This window comes from Oncorhynchus clarkii, chromosome 16, assembly GCF_045791955.1.
Source record: "Oncorhynchus clarkii lewisi isolate Uvic-CL-2024 chromosome 16, UVic_Ocla_1.0, whole genome shotgun sequence".
In the NCBI taxonomy this organism is placed as follows: Eukaryota; Metazoa; Chordata; class Actinopteri; order Salmoniformes; family Salmonidae; genus Oncorhynchus; species Oncorhynchus clarkii.
In genome coordinates, this window is record NC_092162.1 from 46,305,114 (window position 1) to 46,326,793 (window position 21,680).

Consider the following 21,680-nt stretch of genomic DNA (forward strand, 5'->3'; position numbering starts at 1 on the left):
TTTAGACCATCTCTGTTTGGAGAATGTATTGATTAAATGAGTGTGTCTCCAAGACCAAAGATTAAAAATGTACGCCCAGCACAGCATAGCATATTGATTAAACATGATATTTCAGATTTGAGAGCGCAGAATCCAAAGTGCGCATCGATTACAATCATGTTGCGGTTGCTCTGGAAAGCACCCATTTTACCATGACCACCAGAACAGGTGACACTATATTGTTGGGAACTTTGAGGCTTTTGCGCCAGAATGACTCAACAACCAACGGCTACATAGGCAACTCAACGTTGTGTTATTTTTCGTTTTGTCCTGTTCGTTCCTCGTAGTTTAAAAAGGAAGTGGTACTAATTGTGTGCTATCGTTTCACTTCCGTATTTCGTTTGACGTCTAACTCCCGTGTTAACGTTAGTTGTACAACACTTTTTCGGTATGAAGAGGATAACAAAGTGGGGTCAATTATATAAAACACGCAACGATTCGGACTCAAATTCGGTCCTGGAAAACGTAAGTAAACCCTAGCACAATAATGGACTAAAGGAACCTAACGTTAATCCTTCTATATCCAAAGAACCTTAGTTAACTACATGTTCTGTTTAGAGGCGAATTGGCTCTGACACTGACAGCCAAATACGGTACGGTTCTAAGCAACAAAACCCTATTTTATATTACATCAAAATAATTTCACAATATATGTAGCCGAACGTATTTTGTTGTGACAACGCGTCCGTCTTTCATTGCGTCACTGAGATATAAAATAACTGGAGACTGTCCAAGATGTCCGTTTTCAACATAATCTACACATTTTCGCATCCGTCAGAGAGGAAGAGGCGAAGCGAGAGGGATGACTGGGGCAAAAATCTTGTCTTCTCACCCGGCAGCGTTATTTCGTTTCTTTCGCTAGGTCAACGAGTGTCAAATTTGGGCAACAATAATGTAAGGGATTATTTGCTACGTGAGGTTTTTTTTGGATCAAATAGAAGTTTCGTACGGTTTAGGTTATGAGTGTGTTGATATAAGAACACGTGACATACCAGCAACTTTGAGAAAACACATTTTATTTTGGAGTTGTCTCTAATTCATGACATGAGGCTAGCATAGCATCTATCGCCATTGAATACAGACGGTTGACGTCAACACCCCTCATCAAATATATATACAAATAAATTACAATAACGAGATCTCCTATCCACCAATCCAAAGAAAGGACTAGGCGGGAGGTTGACAGCCCGCGGCTCTGCTCTGTGGACAACGAATCCCATTGTTAGGGTGGCGACATAGTATTATTATTATCATGTTTGGTAACATTTGCCCATCTATTTATTTTGAGTTTCAATGAGTTGTAAAAATGTCTCAACTCTGCTGAATTCCCCCATTTGAAGGTCAGCTACGTTTACCTAGGCTACTTAACGTTACTAGCTCGGTATTTGAAGTTACATTATCATTGGTAGTGTATTATCAGGTAAACGCATATGCTTATTCATTTCTCAAATATTTATTAGCTAATCATTCAGTCGATTACGCTATGCTACAGCCATTGAATCTGTCTTTGAGCGTTAATGGCTAGATCTGTCCACGACATTGTTGTTATTATTATTATTGTTTAATCTTGAAATACAAGGGCAAGTGTTATTAATCAGTGACTGAAACTTCGCGTTACGTGATATTTACTTCCTGGACTTGGAGAGTGCTCAAAGCATTGTAGAACGCTTCTCTGAATAACGGGGCGTGGTTTAGTCTTAACTGCGTTGGGGAAAAGGAAGACGCGGTTTACATAGTCCAACTTCCCATGCACACAAGGAGTAGCGCTAGCATCATGTCATCCACCCAAAATGGTAGACATTGCAGTTCGCAAACAATATGTGCTTCTCCTCCTTGCGGCACTCAAGTCATTCCGCAAAGAGTCGTTCACAATCTAGTCAGGTTGCAGCTGCAGCTAGACCTTGTTTCAAAGGTATCATGAAATAATCTTACTTGTGGGCCTAGCAATCACATATGTACATTGTTTGAAGCACACTTTTGTAAGTCTGTCACACATGACAGCTCTAATAAGTCCCCTATGGTGAAGGAGAGGCTTGTGGAATCTTACAGGCTGACTACACCGCTCGCAAAATAAATTTAGAAATCTATGTTATTCAATATTTGCATCCCCCACTGCTCGCGAGCACCAACGAGCGTCTGCGTTGCCAAGGGCTAAAATAGAAATCAGTTCTATTTCTGACGCAGATCGCGCTGCAAGTCCTGCCTCTCCCATCTCCTCATTGGTTTATAGAAGCAGGTACCCACGTGCCATTTCCTCATTGGTTATACCCACGTGGGTGACTGAAAGACAAATGAGGTTGGTGGCGGTAATGCACCTAATTTATGAAAGTTTCCAATCGCAATATAAAGTCAAGAGAAGAAAAAGCCTGGAAGGAGGAGAGAAGACTAGAAACGATTCGATTGACCATTTTGTGTGTGGATTAATTGTCAGAGTAGAGGACCTTGTGCATTTCAGGTAAAATAACAACTCAATGTTTATATCCCAGGACAAATTAGCTAGCAAGTGCAAGCTAGCTAGCTAAATTGACATGCATGTTTAATGCTTTTCAGCCTGTCTCCAATTTAATGTAATTGGTTCAGAGTTTGTTTTGATATTTTAACCTACATGTCGTGATCGCGTTTGGTGTGGGGGGACAAAATAAATGTATGCATGATGGCGCACGCGCGCAGCCGGTTTGGGTTCTGTGTTACGTTTTTAGTTCATTGTTTGGCGGACACGGGGGTCCTGAGCGCTCTGGGCATTACTGAATCAAATGATTAAAATTAGTCAAGATTTGTTCATTTGACTTAGTTGAAAATATCGAAGTCAGTAAAGTCGAACTTCCCATCACTACTATCTAGCTTGTTTCGTTCTGCAATGAGCCACTGTTTACAGATGGCTCGTTGCGAATGCTTCGTAGCTTGGAGTCTATATTCATTATTCTGATTCTGTTGCGAAACCTTTAGTCTTTTGCAAAACGTTCCGTCTGTTGCTAAATGTTTTGCAACAGAAACAAATGCTCTTCAACATGAATTAAAAGCTGTTGGGTTCTTAAACAGAAGTTGTAGTTCATTTTAATTCTATGGTTTCCACCCGTTGCCATTCCAATCAGAATAGTCTACAATGTTTGTTTGGCACAAGCTGCACATCTATAAATGATTGATTCTTCCATGCACTAACGTGGAATGAAGTCTGCAGGGTTCATCCCAACTTCCAGACGCTTATTTTTTTTTTTTTAAGCTAGACACGACTTCCGTTTTAAGAACAAAACAGAGCCTCCCGAGTGGCGCAGCGGTCTGCATCATAGTGCTTGAGGCGTCAAAACAGACCCGGTTCGATCCCGCAGAATTGGCCCAACGTCTTACGGGTTCAGGCAAGGGTTTGGCTGGCCGGGATGTCCTTGTCCCATCGCGCTCAAGCGACTCCTTGTGGCGGGACGGGCACATGCACACTGACTTTGTCATCAGTTGTGCTGTGTTTCCTCCGACACGTTGGTGCGGCTGGGTTAAGCGAGCGACGTGTCAAGAAGCAGTGCGGTTTGGCAGGATCATGTTTTGGGGGATGCATGGCTCTTGACCTTCTCCTCTCCCGAGTGTGTACGGGAGTTGCAGCGATGGGACAAGATTGTAACTATCAATTTGTATATCAAGAAAAAGGGGTTACATTTTTTTATTTTTTTAAGTTAAAAAGAACAAAACAGAACTCAGTTTGGAGTAAACAGTTTCTTTCGGTGTAATGAATACACCCCCGGCATCCTTGATCATCCAACACTAAACTATTTACTTTCACCAAAATAATGTTTCCCATCAACAGAGGCGTATCCAAGATCTCTAAGAACGTTACTTACAATTCATTGGTTTGAATGTGTCGTTCGCTGTCAAATACGCGTTTAAAACATGTTTTTGTCCAGGGTCTCCCATTTTCTGTCTGTGGGCTGCCATTGTAGAAAATGTGAGACCCTGGATAAAAACGTGTTTTAAATGCTTATTGGATAGCGAGTGAAACATTCAACCCAACAAATCGTAACTATTGTTCCGAGAGATATTGAATATGCCTCTGAAGGGAAATGTTGTTTTGGTGAAACCGAATAGTATAGGTTTGGTTGATCAAGGTCCCCAGGCTACAGAAGCTTCCACAACAAGCTATCCGTAAACAATTGCTCATTGCGGGACGAAGCATTATCCAGCTAGCTAGGACATTTGAGAACAAAACTGTTTAGACAGAATCAAATGTTGAGGAAGAGATGTTCTAATGTCACATTCTAACCACTGGAGCGAGCTAAACTCAGCAAAAAAAGAAAGAAATGTTCTCTCACTGTCAATTCTGTTTATTTTCAGCAAACTTAACATGTGTAAATATTTGTATGAACATAAGATTGAACAACTGAGACATAGACTGAACAAGTTCCACAGAAATGTGACTAACAGAAATTGAATAATGTGTCCCTGAACAAAGGGGGGATCAAACGTAACTGTCAGTTTCTGGTGTGGCTACCAGCTGCATTAAGTACTGTAGTACATCTCCTCCTCATGGACTGCACCATATTTGCCAGTTCTTGCTGTGAGATGTTACCCCACTCTTCCACCAAGGCACCTGCAAGTTCCCAGACATTTCTGGGGGAATGGCCCTAGCCCTCACCCTCCGATCCAACAGGTCCCAGACCTGCTCAATGGGATTGAGATCCAGAACACTGACATTCCTGTCTTGCAGGAAATCACGCACAGAACGAGCAGTATGGCAGGTAGCACTGTCATGCTGGAGGGTCATGTCAGGAAGGGTACCACATGAGGGAGGAGGATGTATTCCCTGTAACACACAGCGTTGAGTTTGAGCTTGTTGTCATTGCAGGCAGTCTGATGATGCTGTGACACACCTCCCCAGACCATAACGGACCCTCCATCTCCAAATCGATCCCGCTCCAGAGTACAGGCCTCGGTGTAACGCTCATTCTTTCGACGATAAACGCGAATCCGACCATCACCCCTGGGGAGACAAAACCGCGACTCTTCAGTGAAGAGCACTTTTTGCCAGTCCTGTCTGGTCCAGCGATGGTGGGTTTGTGCCCATAGGCAACGTTGTTGCCGGTGATGTCTGGTGAGGACCGACCTGCCTTACAACAGGCCCGCAAGCCCTTAGTCCAGCCCCTCTCAGCCTATTGAGGACAGTCTGAGCACTGATGGAGGGATTGTGCGTTCCTGGTGTAACTCGGGCAGTTGTTGTTGCCATCCTGTACCTGTCCCGCAGGTGTGAAGTTCGGATGTACCAATCCTGTACAGGTGTTGTTACATGTGGGCTGCCACTACAAGGACAATGCAATGTATTGCCCTGGCCACATCTGCAGTCATCATGCCTCCTTGCAGCATGCCTAAAGCACATTCACGCAGATGAGCAGGGACCCTGGGTATCTTTTCTTTTGGTGTTTTTCAGAGTCAGTAGTAAGGCCTCTTTAGTGTCCTAAGTTTTCATAACTGTGACCTTAATTGCCTACAGTCTGTAAGCTGTTAGTGTCTTAACGACCGTTCCACAGGTGTATGTTCATTAATTGTTTATGGTTCATAGAACAAGCATGGGAAACCGTGTTTAAACTCTTTACAATGAAGAGCTGTGAAGTTAATTCGTAAAAAATCCAAATATCTTTGAAAGACAGGGTCCTGAAAACAGGACGTTTCTTTTTTTGCTGAGTTCATATCCTCAGCCTGTCAAATTGTTGCTAGAGTTTACATCTAGGTTAGCTTAGTAAAATATCCATATTACAGGGATCTAAACCAGAGCTAGGGTAAGTGTACCTAATTAAACTCACCATAATTTGTTTAGACATTTTTAACGTGTGTACTGCAGTAAGTGAAATCTAAGCAAGCCTAAACCGTGACTTAGATTTGAGTGATGATTCACTTAATTTATTTTTTTCTTACAAAGTTAAATTGTCGAACGTCATTGGCACATCATTTTGCTTATTTTAATCTCAAAAAGACTTACTACAAGTAATTTGTCTTATTACAATATAAAAGTAACTGACAAAATAAAGGGTAAACCAACATAAGGTGTATGTTTTGCGTTAAAATAAGCCAAATGACTCTGCCAATGATGTTTTAGCTTGGTAAGATTTTTTTTTAAGTGAATTATCTCTCAATATAAGATATTTAGGCTTGCTTAGATTTCACTTTTTGCAGTGTACAGCCCTCATTTTTTTGTAAAGAAGTGGAAATTAAAGATGAATCTCTTGTGTAGTTTTATCACCTTACTTACACCATTTTCTAATGTGAGATAAATTGTATCAAATATTTCTATGAAAAGTCCAGACTGGGCTTAATGGGTACTGAATGTACCCTTTTAGCCCATGGAGGTTCCAAATAAGCCCACCTCTTAAATAATCAATTTGAATTAATTTCCAAATGTTGAAAATTTCTAAACTGACATTTCTTATGTAAGCTTAAATTTTAATCATCTCCCCTAAGGTTATAAAAATATATTGATCATTACTGTGGCGTTCATAACAGGGGGTGACCAATCGTATCCGCAGAGATCAATTTGGGCCCAGGCTTTTGTTCTTGCCAACAAGTAGACACCTGATTAATCTCATTGCAGACTTCAATCAAGGCATGGAGAGGCAGTCTTTAGTTATTATGCCCCCAGCCTCTGGAATAGTCACCCAGAGAACCTGTGGGGGGCCGAAACTGTGGACATATTTAAAACAGATCTTAAAACACAGCTTTTTAGTTTGTTTGTCATTTTTAGTCATTCCGTTTTTATTGTTCTTTTCTCTCCTTGTGTAGTAAATATTTAGTGAAGTGCATTGTGTTGCATTCCATGTCTGTACTGTACTGTATAAATAATGCTTGATTTGAAGACTCTAATCAAATCTGCACAAAGACCATAACACACAACTTTTAATTATCTGAAATGTTCTGTACCATTATTCTTGTTCATTAGTTCAACTTGTCTTCCTAAAGCCTGTCTGAAAACATTTTAAAATCCCTCTCTATATTACAAAGGTACATGTGGTGAAACAACAATTAGAAACTCCTGTATGAATGAGGGACAACAATATGACAATGCCCCGGGTGTGAATGAGTAGTTGTCCAATAGTCATCTTGTCCCACATTTGTTTCCATTTTTGTTCACTACTTTTAAGGTCTTCTATTCCTGATATCCTTCAACCCTGATCCTCTTCTCTCTCTGCATGAATGTCTACATGTCCTCTCCAAATATCTTGGAGAGAGTACAGAGGTTTTTAATCTTGGTAAATGAACCGTTGGACAGATGCAGAACTATAGTTTGAGTATTTTATTTTAAATCAACTTAAATCTGAAGAAAAATCATAATTATGTTCTGTTTTTTTTTAAATGTTAGGGATATCAACACACTATCCCCATGTGTTCCAATGCATAATGGGCTTAATGTTACAGAAGTGATTTATGGTGAAAAAGACAGAATAGCAACATTTACTCAAAAGTATTTAGAAACCAATGGTCTGTGGTATAAATATACACTATATACTAGAATATTTGTATTGGTCCATATTAATTTCCTTTCTGTATAGAGGGGGTCTTCTGTGCTATTGAACACTAGAAGACCCGAGTGAGCCATTTTTTAAAGTTAAATACCCATCTGTTCCATTTAACCTACATGTGTTGTAATTATTTCTATATCATAAACAGAATTTGTGTTTTATAAGCAGTTTTTTAAATAATAACCACTGTTCCATGCGCGCCACACGTGTTCACGCTGCAACCGATAGCCTACAGTAACATATAAACTAATAATAAAACATCTAATTGGCTTAAAATAAAAACTGGAATGGAGATATGAACTGGTTGAAACCATTAAAGGAAAAATCCACTCAAACAAATGTCTTTTTTTTTCATTATGAATTTTGCATCATCATAATTACATTTTTCAACGCCGATAACGATTTATTGGCGGACCAAAAAAAGCTGATGCCGATTTAAATACATTTAAATATATATATATATTTGTAATGATGACAATTACAACAATACTGAATGAACACTTTTTTTATTTTAACTTAATGCAATACATAAATAAAATCAATTTAGTCTCAAATAAATAATGAAACATGTTCAATTTGGTTTAAATAATGCAAAAACAAAGTGTTGGAGAAGAAAGTAAAAGTGCAATATGTGCCGTGTCAAAAAGCTAACGTTTAAGTTCCTTGCGTAGAACATGAGAACTTATGAAAGCTGGTGGTTCCTTTTAACATGACTCTTCAATATTCCCAAGTAAGAAGTTTTAGGTTGTAGTTATTATAGGACTATTTCTCTCTATACCATTTGTATTTCATATACCTTTGACTATTGGATGTTCTATTAGGTACTTTAGTTGTGCCAGGCTAATCTCAGGAGTCATAAACAGTGCAATGCTTGAAACACAGCGAAGAGCTGCTGGCAAACGCAGGAAAGTGCTGTTTGAATGAATGCTTACGAGCCTGCTGCTGCCTACCATCGCTCAGACTGCTCTATCAAATATCAAATCATAGACTTAATTATAATATAATAAACACAGAAATACAAGCCTTTTGTCATTAATATGGTCAAATCCGGAAACTATCATTTCGAAAACAAAACGTTTATTCTTTCACTGAAATACGGAAGGAACTGTTACGTATTTTATCAAACGGGTGGCATCCATATGTCTAAATATTGCTGTTACATTGCACATCCTTCAATGCTATGTCATAATTGTGTAACATTCTGGCAAATGAATTAGTCTTTTTTAGGAAGAAATGGTCTTCACACAATTCGCAACTAGCCAGGCATACCAAACTGCTGCATACACCCTTACTTTGCTTGCACAGAAAGCAAGAGAAGGGACACAATTTCCCTAGTTAAAATAAATTAATGTTAGTAGGCAATATTAACTAAAAATGCAGGTTCATAAAAAAAATAACTTGTGTATTGATTTTAAGAAAGGCATTGATGTTTTATGGTTAGGTACATCGCTTTTTTTCACGAATGCGCTTGTTAAATCATCACCCGTTTGCGAAATAGGCTGTGATTCGATAAATTAACAGACACCGCATTGATTATATGCAACGCAGGACAAGCTAGATAACTACACATGGTTGATGATATTAATAGTTTAAAGATTGTTTTTTTATATGATAAGTTTAATGCAAGCTAGCAACTTACCTTGGCTCCTTGCTGCACTCGCGTAACAGGTGGTCAGCCTGCCACGCAGTCTCCTCGTGGAGTGCAATGTAATCGGCGTCCAAAAATGCAGAATACCGATTGTTATGAAGACTTGAAATCGGCCCTAATTAATTGGCCACCTCTAGTAGGCCTAGATAGGTACACTTATGATTCATAATGATGTGGCAAGTGACGCTTTGCTTCTTGAAAGTCCAATATCTTGAAAACTTGACTGCTGACATGCAAAACATTTTGGGTACTTGAATTCGTTTTTGTTTTGAGTTTCCCTTTAAATAGCAGAAAATGTAATTATTTTTTGCCTGTTATTTGATTCCAAAGATGGAAGTGGGCTTAATGGGGCAAGTGTAACTATCTAGGCTCCTGCAGGGTTAGGGTTAATTGCACAAATTAAATTATCTCTCCTTGTACATTCCAATAATTCAATTCCCAATTCAACATTATCCCTGACGATTCAATCAATTCCCTCCGGCTTTCAGGCTGACTATGTCACTGTTCAGACAGCTTAGCTATCCTGGAAATATAGAAATACAAGTTGAAATGATTGAAAATCCTGCAGTCAATGTTTGATACTATGTGCATTAATTCCCTTAACTGGGACATTTTTAAATATGGAATTTAAATTCGATTCCCAAGGTTTAATGTTTTTAAAATGGTCTAATTCCAATTTAATTCCAATTCCATAACTTTAAAGATTGTTGACATTTTTAATTGAATTTAAGAATTGAATTGGAATTTCCAATTCAATTGGAATTGACACCAAACCTGTTTGTACATCATTTGTCTAAAGTCTCCCATGTCAACAAAAGCATCCATTCTCTTCTCCAGTTCAATGGCAAGCTACCTATGCTCCCTCTGGAAGTCCTGGAGGAGATACTGCTGAATGTACATCCACACCAGGTGGTGTGTGTCTGTCGACTGGTCTGTCATGAGTGGAAAGAAGTAGTAGACAGTGATTCTCTTTGGAGAGAGAGGTGCCGAAGAGAGGGATACCAGACATATGATGCCACTAAACTACCTGAAGACTGGCGTTTATTTTACTTCTTGTGTAAGAAGAGACGTAATCTTATCAAAAACCCCGGAGCAGAGGGTAAGAGTCGAGACCAGACACATTTCTAAATTCTCTACGTTGGGGTGGGGATCCTGTCGTGAACTCCAGAACCAACAATTCAAATCCCTCTTTTCTCCAGATAAATTCAATGGCTGGCAGATCACGAAGAATGGAGGGGATCAATGGAACATAGAGTCAGGGGACCTTAATAACACGGCCACAAAATACTTTGTGACTTCTTACGCGTGAGTATATGGTAAAGTAATATCACAATTATGGTGAGAAGACCTTGACTTGGCCCCACTTTGTTTCACTACCACATTGTTACTCATTCACGTCCAAGGACCTTACAGTGCCTTCAGAAAGTATTCTTACCCCTTGACTTATTGCACATTGTGTTGTGTTACAGCTGGAATTCAATATGGATTAAATAGATTTTATTTATCTCACCCAGCTACAAACAATACCCTTTAATGACTAAGTGAAAACTTGTTTTTAGACATTTTTGCAAATGTATTGAAGATGAAATACCGAAATCTAATTACATAAGTATTCACACCCCTGAGTCAATACATGATTGAATCACCTTTGGCTGTGGTTACAGCAGTGAGTCTTTCTGGGTAAGAGCTTTGCACACCTGGATTGTAAAATATTTGCCCACTATTCTTTCAAAAAGTCTTCAAGCTCTGTCAAATTGTTTGTTGATCATTGCTAGATAACCATTTTCATGTCTTGCCATAGATTTTCAAGCAGATTTAAGTCAAAACTGTAACTTGGCCACTCCATAAGACTCACTGTCTTGGTAAGAAACTCCAGTGTAGATTCGGCCTTGTATTTTAGGTTATTCTCCTGCTGAAAGGTGAATTAATCTCCCAGTGTCTGGAGGAAAGCAGTGAACCAGGTTTGCTGCTAGGATTTTGCCTGTGCTTATCTCCATTCCATTTCTAGTATTGTTGAGTAACTACAATGTTGTTGATCCATCTTCAGTTTTCTCCTATCACAGCCATTACACTCTAACTGTTTTAAATTCACCATTGACTTCATGGTGAAATCCCCGAGTTCCTCTCCAGCAACTGACTTATGAAGGACGCCTTTATCTTTGTTGTGACTGGGTGTATTGATACACCGTCCAAAGTGTAATTAATAACTTCACCATGCTCAAAGGGATATTCAATGTCTGCTTATATTTACCAATACAATCTACCAATAGGTGCCCTGATTTGAAAGGCATTGGAATACCCTGGTCTTTGTGGTTGAATCTGTATTTGAAATTCACTGCTCAACTGAAGGGCCTTACAAATATTTGTATGTGTGTGGTATAGTGATGAGCGAGTCATTCAAAATTCATGTTGAACACTTATTGCATACAGAATAAGTCCATGCAACTTATTTATGTGACTGTTTAATCAGATTTTTACTCCTGAACATACAGTGCCTTGCGAAAGTATTCGGCCCCCTTGAACTTTGCGACCTTTTGCCACATTTCAGGCTTCAAACAAAGATATAAAACTGTATTTTTTTGTGAAGAATCAACAACAAGTGGGACACAATCATGAAGTGGAACGACATTTATTGGATATTTCAAACTTTTTTAACAAATCAAAAACTGAAAAATTGGGCGTGCAAAATTATTCAGCCCCCTTAAGTTAATACTTTGTAGCGCCACCTTTTGCTGCGATTACAGCTGTAAGTCGCTTGGGGTATGTCTCTATCAGTTTTGCACATCGAGAGACTGACATTTTTTCCCATTCCTCCTTGCAAAACAGCTCGAGCTCAGTGAGGTTGGATGGAGAGCATTTGTGAACAGCAGTTTTCAGTTCTTTCCACAGATTCTCGATTGGATTCAGGTCTGGACTTTGACTTGGCCATTCTAACACCTGGATATGTTTATTTTTGAACCATTCCATTGTAGATTTTGCTTTATATTTTGGATCATTGTCTTGTTGGAAGACAAATCTCCGTCCCAGTCTCAGGTCTTTTGCAGACTCCATCAGGTTTTCTTCCAGAATGGTCCTGTATTTGGCTCCATCCATCTTCCCATCAATTTTAACCATCTTCCCTGTCCCTGCTGAAGAAAAGCAGGCCCAAACCATGATGCTGCCACCACCATGTTTGACAGTGGGGATGGTGTGTTCAGCTGTGTTGCTTTTACGCCAAACATAACGTTTTGCATTGTTGCCAAAAAGTTCCATTTTGGTTTCATCTGACCAGAGCACCTTCTTCCACATGTTTGGTGTGTCTCCCAGGTGGCTTGTGGCAAACTTTAACCGACAATTTTTATGGATATCTTTAAGAAATGGCTTTCTTCTTGCCACTCTTCCATAAAGGCCAGATTTGTGTAATATACGACTGATTGTTGTCCTATGGACAGAGTCTCCCACCTCAGCTGTAGATCTCTGCAGTTCATCCAGAGTGATCATGGGCCTCTTGGCTGCATCTCTGATCAGTCTTCTCCTTGTATGAGCTGAAAGTTTAGAGGGACGGCCAGGTCTTGGTAGATTTGCAGTGGACTGATACTCCTTCCATTTCAATATTATCGCTTGCACAGTGCTCCTTGGGATGTTTAAAGCTTGGGAAATCTTTTTGTATCCAAATCCGGCTTTAAACTTCTTCACAACAGTATCTCGGACCTGCCTGGTGTGTTCCTTGTTCTTCATGATGCTCTCTGCGCTTTTAACGGACCTCTGAGACTATCACAGTGCAGGTGCATTTATACGGAGACTTGATTACACACAGGTGGATTGTATTTATCATCATTAGTCATTTAGGTCAACATTGGATCATTCAGAGATCCTCACTGAACTTCTGGAGAGAGTTTGCTGCACTGAAAGTAAAGGGGCTGAATAATTTTGCACGCCCAATTTTTCAGTTTTTGATTTGTTAAAAAAGTTTGAAATATCCAATAAATGTCGTTCCACTTCATGATTGTGTCCCACTTGTTGTTGATTCTTCACAAAAAAAATACAGTTTTATATCTTTATGTTTGAAGCCTGAAATGTGTCAAAAGGTCGCAAAGTTCAAGGGGGCCGAATACTTTCGCAAGGCACTGTATTTAGACTTGCCATGACAAAGGGGTTTAATATTTATTTACTCAGGACATTTCAGCTTTGTATTAATTTGTGAAATAAAAAAAGAATTCCACTTTAACATTATGGGATATTATGTGTAGGCAATCTATACACAATACCCCATAATGAAAAAGCAAAAACAGATTTTTAGATTTTTTTTGCAAATTTATTAAAATAAAAAAACATCACATTAACATTAGTATTCAGACACTTTACTCAGTACTTTCTCAAAGCACCTTTGGCAGCAATTACAGCCTCGAGTCTTCTTGGGTATGAGACTACAAGCTTGGCACATCTGTATTTGGGGAGTTTCTCCCATTCTTCTCTGCAGATCCTCTCAAGCTCTGTCAGGTTAGATGAGGAGCGTCGCTGCACAGCTATTTTCAGGTCTCTCCAGAGATGTTTGATCGGGTTCAAGTCCGGGCCCTGGCTGGGCCACTCAAGGACATTCAGAGACGTGTTCCGAAGCCACTCCTGCGTTGTATTGGCTGTGTGTTTTAGGGTTGCTTAGGTTTTGATCAAGGATCTCTCTGTGCTTTGCTCCTTTCATCTTTCCCTCGATCCCTGCCACTTAACATCCCCACAGCATGATGCTGCTTCCACCATGCTATACCGTAGGGATGGTATTGGTAAGGTGGTGAGTGGTGCCTGGTTTCCTCCAGACGTGACGGTTGGCATTCAGGCGAAACAGTTTAAGACCAGAGAATCTTGTTTCTCATGATTAGAGTCCTTTAAGTGCCTTTTGGCAAACTACAAACTACATGTGTCTTTTTACTGAGGAGTGGCTTCCGTCTGGCCACTCTACCATATAGGCCTGTTTTGCTGGAGTGCTGCAGAGATGGTTGTCCTTCTGGAAGGTTCTCCCATCTCCACAGAGGAATTTTGGAGCTCTGTCAGAGTGACCACCTCCCTGACCAAGGTTCTTCTCCCCCAATTGCTCAGTTTGGCCGGGCGGTGGTTCCAAACTTATTCCATTTAAGAATGATGGAGGCCATTGTGTTCTGGGGACATTCAATGCTGCAGACATGTTTTGGTACCCTTCCCCAGATCTGTGCCTCGACAAAATCCTGTCTCGGAGTTCTGCGGACAGTTCCTTCGACCTCATGGCTTGGTTCTTGCTCTGCCATGCACTGTCAACTGTGGGACCTTACATAGACAGGTATGTGCCTTTCCAAGTCATGTCCAATCAATTGACTTTACCACAGATGGACTCCAATCAAGTTGTAGAAACATCTCAAGGATGATCAATGGAAACAAGATGCACCTAAGCTCAATTTCGGGTCTCATAGCAATTTCTACAAACCTGTTTTCACTTTGTCGTTATGGGGTATTGTGTAGATTGAGGAAAAAATATGTGGATGTGGAAAAAGTGAAGGTCTGAATACTTTCTGAATGCACTGTACAGTATGCAATGGGGAATTCTATAAAAATAAACAATTAAAGGGTAAACGATTCACAATGAATATGCGAGAATTGGAGGGAGACAGTGGAGCACTTTCTGGAGAGCCGAGCGCAGGCATTCTGGAGAGCCGAGCGCAGGCATTCTGGAGAGCCGAGCGCAGGCATTCTGGAGAGCCGAGCGCAGGCATTCTGGAGAGGGATGTCTATATCTTCGCCATTGACACCTCCCCTTCTTCTTGTCTCAACATTTTAAATTCTACTCGAGATGCATTATCTTCACATTTTAGATGCTTTTCGCTGACATCCGCAACTCAATAATCAGCTAGACCTATTGCCATGTACTCTGTCCAAATTGCTGGCATAGGCCTATGCACTTGTGATTTGAAACACTCCACAGCTATTTAAAAAAATAAATATATATAAGCTAATGATCATCTGTGGCGACGTCAAGCTCTGTGGTGAAGTATTTTATTTAGATAAGAGTAATTATATAATTTAGGTTAAGCCAGCATCCGGACAGTGAACTGTGCACCCGCCAACTTTCCTTTCTATTCGCAAGTGGTTGAAACCAGAGATCTGTATATATTGACGAGATGCTCATGTCTACGCCCTAACAATGGAATTCATTGTCCCAAAGGCAGGAATGCAGGCGACACGCTTAGGTCTGCATATTATGCCAATAGAAACACATTGGCTTTATTCAGGACAGATTACGGCAATAGTGAGTCCTCTCGCTTCGCCTCTTCCTCTCTGCTGAAACAGCGCCCCTATGTCTTACAATATGTAGCCCATGTATGTGATGCTGTCTGGCCAGACAAAGTATGACCTGCCATACTCCTTTTGTCCAGAGCATCAGATACATACATGGTCTACAAATACAGAGACAGAGGGGCGCTGTTTCGCTTTATGGTTTCAGAGAGGAAGAGGCGAAGCGAGAAGGCTCACTCTCACCAAAATCTGTCACTCAGATGCATCTTTCTGTCAGCGCACGTCTCGGTCAAATAAATGATCAATCTTTTTTATTTGGATGGGCAAGGAGGTATGGTAGGGTGGACCAGGCCTCCTAGGGCTTGCCCATAATGCCGGCCCTGCTTGCGGTACATTTTTGGAAACACAGGTTCCTTATCTTTCATCTCAGTGAGAAATCATTTACAAAAAAAAAAAAGATGATTTACTACACACCTTTTCTACAGGTATAGAGTTAGTGTTCTCACACAGCCAAATCTCCATGTTACATCGCTTGTTTATGGAAGATAGAGGGAAGACGGACTGCCACCTGGTTTACTTAGCTATCTAGAGTGCTCAGCGCACCAAGGGGGCATGTTTAGAAAACCGTTTTGAAAGCGATGATTATTGACTTCTCAACGATAATACTTATTATATCGATACCTTGACTCCCAAGTATCGATTTTGAAACTTGTTTTTTGGTTAGGTAGAGTAGTGTTAGCTAACGCTAGTTGGCTGTACCTGTACCAGAAATCCAGTATTCTTCATCCTATTGCTTGTTCTCTATCTTTTTTTAAAGTGAGCCAACTTGTTTTCAGCACTTTTCTCATGCTCTCTTGTGTCTTTGTAGCAGACATAATAGTGAACAATATGTTTGGAACATTAAATCGCAATAAAATCACAGTATCGAATCGTAATACAATATGTATTATGATTCTATATGCATTCCCAGCCCTAGTTACTTACTAGCATTCATGGTAAATGGCTTGGCTGTGTGTCCTGTTGTCTTTGGTTCATCTCAGGACCTGCATGAAGTCTCAGCTGATTGACTTGGAGGAAGAGGGTTACAGGCCTTCTTTAATGGATGCCTTTCAGCCTGCCATAGTAATATCTGACTGGTGAGAAGAATATTACAATATTGCTGTTCACTGTCTGCTACTCTGCTTGTCAGAGGAATAGTACTGTACAACTTGTATGTTTGTGTGTCCATATCAGGTATGCTCCACGCTCGGACTGTGGCTCTGAATATGAGATCTGTGTTGAGTTGCTAAATCAAAAGAAGAAGCCAATTAGGAAGTTTAGTCCAGATGCTGTCATCTTTCAACAGTGGAATGATCAGAAATGGAATCAGGTAAAACCGTCAGACTATAAGTAAAATAATGTTTTATTGGTCGCATACACATATTTAGCGGATGTATCAATGCTTGTGTTTCTAGCTCCAGCAGTGCAGTAATATCTAACAATACACAACAATCTAAAAAGTTAAAGAATGGAATTAAGAAATATAGAACTATTAGGACCAGTAATGTAGGGTGTATGTATGTACATACACAAGCTTCCTACAATAAGTTGGGTGAACTTTGGCCCATTCCTCCTGACAGAGCTGGTGTAACTGAATCAGGTTTGTAAGGCCTCTTTGCTCGCACACGCTTTTTCAGTTCTGCCCACAAATGTTCTATTGGATGGGGTCAGGGCTTTGTGATGGCCACTCCAATACCTTGACTTTGTTGTCCTTAAGCCATTTTGCCACAACTTTGGAAGTATACTTGGGGTCATTGTCCATTTGGAATACCCATTTGCGACCAAGCTGTAACTTCCTGACTGATGTTTTGAGATGTTGCTTCAATGTATCAACAGAATTTTCCTCCACATGATGCCATTTATTTTGTGAAGTGCACCAGTCCGTCCTGCAGCAAAGCACCCCCACAACATGATGCTGCCAGTCCCGTGCTTCACGGTTGGGATGATGTTCTTTGGCTTGCAAGCCTCTCCCTTTTTCCTCCAAACATAGTGATGGTCATTATGGCCAAACAGTTCTATTTTTGTTTCATCAGACCAGAGGACATTTCTCCAAAAAGTACGATCTTTGTCCCCATGTGCAGTTGCAAACCGTAGACTGGCTTTTCTATGGCGGTTTTGGAGCAGTGGCTTCATCCTTGCTGAGTGGCCATTCAGATTATGTCGATATAGGACTCATTTTTCTGTGGATATAGATACTTTTGTACCTGTTTCCTCCAGCATCTTCACAAGGTCCGTTGCAGTTGTTCTGGGATTGATTTGCACTTTTCGCACCAAAGTACGTTCATCTCTAGGAGACAGAACGTGTCTCCTTCCTGAGTGGTATGACAACTGCGTGGTCCCATGGTGTTTATACTTGCGTACTATTCTTTGTACAGATGAACGTGGTACCTTCAGGCGTTTTGGAAATTGCTCACAAGGATGAATCAGACTTGTGGAGGTCTACAATTATTTTTCTGAGGTCTTGGCTGATTTTTTTATTTTGATTTTCCCATGATGTCAAGCAGAGAGGCACTGAGTTTGAAGGTAGGCCTTGAAATACATCCACAGGTACACCTCCATTTGACTCATGATGTCAATTGGCCTATCAGTAGTTTCTAAAGCCATGAAATTTTTGGGAAAATTCCAGGCTGTTTAAAGGCACAGTCAACTTAGTATATGTGAACTTCTGACCCACTGGAATTGTGATACAGTGAAATAATCTGTCTAAACAGTTGTTGGAAAAATTACTTGCGTCATGCACAAAGTAGATGTCCTAACCGACTTGCGAAAACTATAGTTTGTTAACAAGAAATTTGTGGAGTGGTTAAAAAAACAAATTTTAATGACTCCAACCTAAGTGTACGTAGACTTCCGACTTCAACTTGCATGTATGTATGTATGTATGTATGTATGTACAGCAATAGTCAAGTAGGAAAGCCTTGACTAGTATATACATATGAACTGGGTAAAACAGTATGTAAACATTTAAAGTATAAGATAATCATCAATATGCATGGGTCTGTGAGTTGAGTATGCATAAACAATGTGATTTCTTGTTTTGTGTTCTTCTAAGATGTTGTTATGTGGGATATACATTGTCAGTGATTGCGTTGCAAGTTATGACCTCTTCAATGTTTCAGATGATTCATGTGTTCAAGAATTATGGACCAGGAGTGCGATACATCCGATTCATTCATGGGGGAAAGGACACTCAGTTCTGGGCCGGCTGGTATGGAATAAGGGTCACCAACAGTAGCGTTGAGATCTGCCCATCAGTGGACAGATAGCTTTCGGGGTGTTGCCAACCTCCCAAGAGGTTACATGTGAACGTTGTGCCTACTTGAAAGCTTTACTTTAGCATCTGAAATCTCCCTTAGAATACTTTTGTGTATACCTTGTTCCAGCTTTTCTGTCTTAGGCAATATGTTGTTTCTCTGTAGATATAGACTATTTTGGCTGTAGAATATATAATTTGTGTCCATCTCTGAATTGTACAGACCAATACAAATATGCACTGTATATGCCTGGAATACATTGAAGCCATAAACAAAGACAGACAGGCCAAGGAGAGAAAGGAAAGTGCTAACTTGAATGTAATTTCGTATGTATATAAACGTCTGACCCACTTTGACAAATGCCACACTAAACGTTTGCAATCTTTTGGTTGAACTCACCTACTTTTCTTAACAATTACATTCTTATACATGTTAACATGTACAGTGCCAGTCAAAAGTTTGGACACACCTACTCATTCCAGCGTTTTTATTATTTTGTACTTTGTTGAATAATAGTGAAGACAAACTATGAAATGGCACATATGGAATCATGTAACAACCAAAAAAAGTGTAAACTAAATCTAAATATATTTGAGATTCTTCAAAGTAGCCACCCTTTGCCTTGAAGACAGCTTTTCACACTCTCTTGGAATTCTGTCAACCAGCTTCATGCATTTCAATTAACAGGTGTGCCTTGTTAATTTGTAAGGGCCTCCCGGTTGGCGCTGTGCCACCAGAGACTCTGGGTTCGCGCCCTGGCTCTGTCGCAGCCGGCCGCGACCGGGAGGTCTGTGGGGCGACACACATTTGGCCTAGCGTCGTCCAGGTTAGGGAGGGTTTGGCCGGTAGGGATATCCTTGTCTCATCGCGCACTAGCAACACCTGTGGCGGGCCGGGCGCAGTGCATGCTAACCAGGTCGCCAGGTGCACAGTGTTTCTTATTTCCTTCCGGGTTGGATGCGTTCTGTGTTAAGAAGCAATGCGGCTTGGTTGGGTTGTTTCGGAGGACGCGTGGCTTTCGACCTTTGTGTCTCCCGAGCCCATACAGGAGTTGTAGCGATGAGACAAGATAGTAGTTACTAGCAATTGGATACCACGAGAAAAGGGGGTATAAAATAAAAAAGTTAATTTGTGGAATTTCTTTCCATAATGCGTCTGAGACAATTAGTTGTGCTGTCACAAGGTAGGGATTGTGTGTTGTAAAATCCCAAGTCCATATTATGGCAAGAACAGCTCAAATGAGCAAAGAGTAACTACAGTCCATCATTACTTGTGATTTTTGGTTCCAACTACTGTGTGAGACTCAGAGTAGGTGAACGGGTGATATCTGCATGTGTGGTTCCCACAGTGAAGCATGGAGGAGGTGTGGAGGTGCTTTGCTGGTGACACTGATTTATTTAGAATTCAAGGCACTTAACCAGCATGGCTACCACAGCATTCTGCAGTGATACGCAAACTATAATTTGTTTATCAACAGGACAATGACTCAACACACCTCCAGGCTGTGTAAGGGCTACTTGACCAAGAAGGAGAGTGATGGAATGCTGCATCAGATGATCTGCCCTCCTCCCAATTGAGATGGTTTGGGATGAGTTGGAAAAGCAGCCAACAAGTGCTCAACCATATGTGGGAACACCAACACTGTTGGAAAAGCATTCCAGGTGAAGCTGGTTGAGAGAATGCCAAGAGTGCGCAAAGCTGTTAAAGTAAAGGGTGGCTACTTTTGAAGAATATAAAATATATTTTGCTTTGTTTAACACTTTTTTGGTTATCACATGATTCCATATTTTATTTCATAGTGTTGATGTCTTCACTATTATTCTACAATGTAGAAAATAAAAAATAAACCTTGACTGCTACTGTATATTGAGAGAATACACAGATTACATGGTGCACTGCATAAGGATAAGGATATACAGTGCATTCGGAAAGTATTCAGACATTATAGAAATGTTTCCAAATGTAGATTTTTTTTTCAAACATACCTTATGTAAATAAGTATTGAGACATTTTGCTATGATGTTCAAAATTGAGCTCAGTTGCATCCTGTTTCCAGTGATCATCCTTGAGATGTTTCTACAACTTGATTGGAGTCCACCTGTGGTAAATTCAATTGATTGGACATGACTTGGAAAGGCACACCTGTCTATATAAGGTCCCACAGTTGACAGTGCATGTCAGAGCAAAAACCAAGACATGAGGTCGAAGGAATTGTCTGTAGAGCTCCGAGACAGGATCGTGTCATGGCACAGATCTGGGGAAGGGTACCAAAACATTTCTGCAGCATTGAAGGTCCTCAAGAACACAGTGGCCTCCATTCTTAAATGCAATAGTAGAGAGATCCTTGATGAAAACCTGCTCCAGAGCGCTCAGGACCTCAGACTGGGGGGCGAAGGAGTGGCTTTGTGACAAGTCTCTGAATGTCCTTGAACGGCCCAGCCAGAGCCTGGACTTGAACCCGATTGAACATCTCTGGAGAGATCATAAAATCGCTGTGCAGCGATGCTCTCCTTCCAACCTGACAGGATCTGCAGAGAAGAATGGGAGAAACTCCCCAAATACAGATGTGCCAAGCTTGTCATACCCAAGAAGACTCAAGGCTGTAATCGCTGCCAAAGGTGTTTCAACAAAGTACTGAGTAAAGTGTCTGAATAGTTATGTAAATGTGATATTTTTATTTGTAATCCATTTTCTAAAAACCCGTTTTTCATTTGTAATTTGGGGGTATTGTGTGTAGATTGAGAGGGGGGGACTGGGACGATTTAAACCATTTTAGAATAAGGCTGTAATGTAACAATGTGGAAAAAGTCGAGGGGTCTGATTACTTTCCAAATGCATGAAGATTATTAAGTGTTTGAACCTGTAATACATTAATATAAAGTACGTCAATTTGGTTATGTACTGCTATCATGTGGAAATGACTTCTCATGCTTTGTCTCTTGAGGTAATAAATACATTTAAGTGTACTGTCCT

At 40.4% G+C, this 21,680-nt stretch overlaps 1 protein-coding gene across 1 annotated transcript; it reads left to right on the forward strand.

The window, feature by feature from the left end:
* The first annotated feature begins 113 nt into the window (after positions 1 to 113).
* On the forward strand, positions 114 to 21,678 carry LOC139368590 (F-box only protein 6-like). Its single transcript, XM_071107641.1, has 6 exons — positions 114 to 504; positions 10,015 to 10,276; positions 10,377 to 10,482; positions 16,455 to 16,550; positions 16,648 to 16,783; positions 18,573 to 21,678. Exons 1-6 carry the CDS (start codon positions 430 to 432, stop codon positions 18,717 to 18,719), a joined length of 822 nt encoding a protein of 273 aa, XP_070963742.1. The 5' UTR covers positions 114 to 429; the 3' UTR covers positions 18,720 to 21,678.
* The last annotated feature ends 2 nt before the right edge of the window (positions 21,679 to 21,680 follow it).

What these genes read in the sequence shown, in the direction of transcription:
- LOC139368590 (XM_071107641.1), top strand. Translation starts at nt 430, where the DNA reads ATGAAGAGGATAACAAAGTGGGGTCAATTATATAAAACACGCAACGAT. An exon ending in CAAATTCGGTCCTGGAAAAC is followed by an intron (nt 505 to 10,014) that starts GTAAGTAAACCC and finishes TCTCTTCTCCAG; the next exon opens with TTCAATGGCAAGCTACCTAT. An exon ending in TACTTTGTGACTTCTTACGC is followed by an intron (nt 10,483 to 16,454) that starts GTGAGTATATGG and finishes GGTTCATCTCAG; the next exon opens with GACCTGCATGAAGTCTCAGC.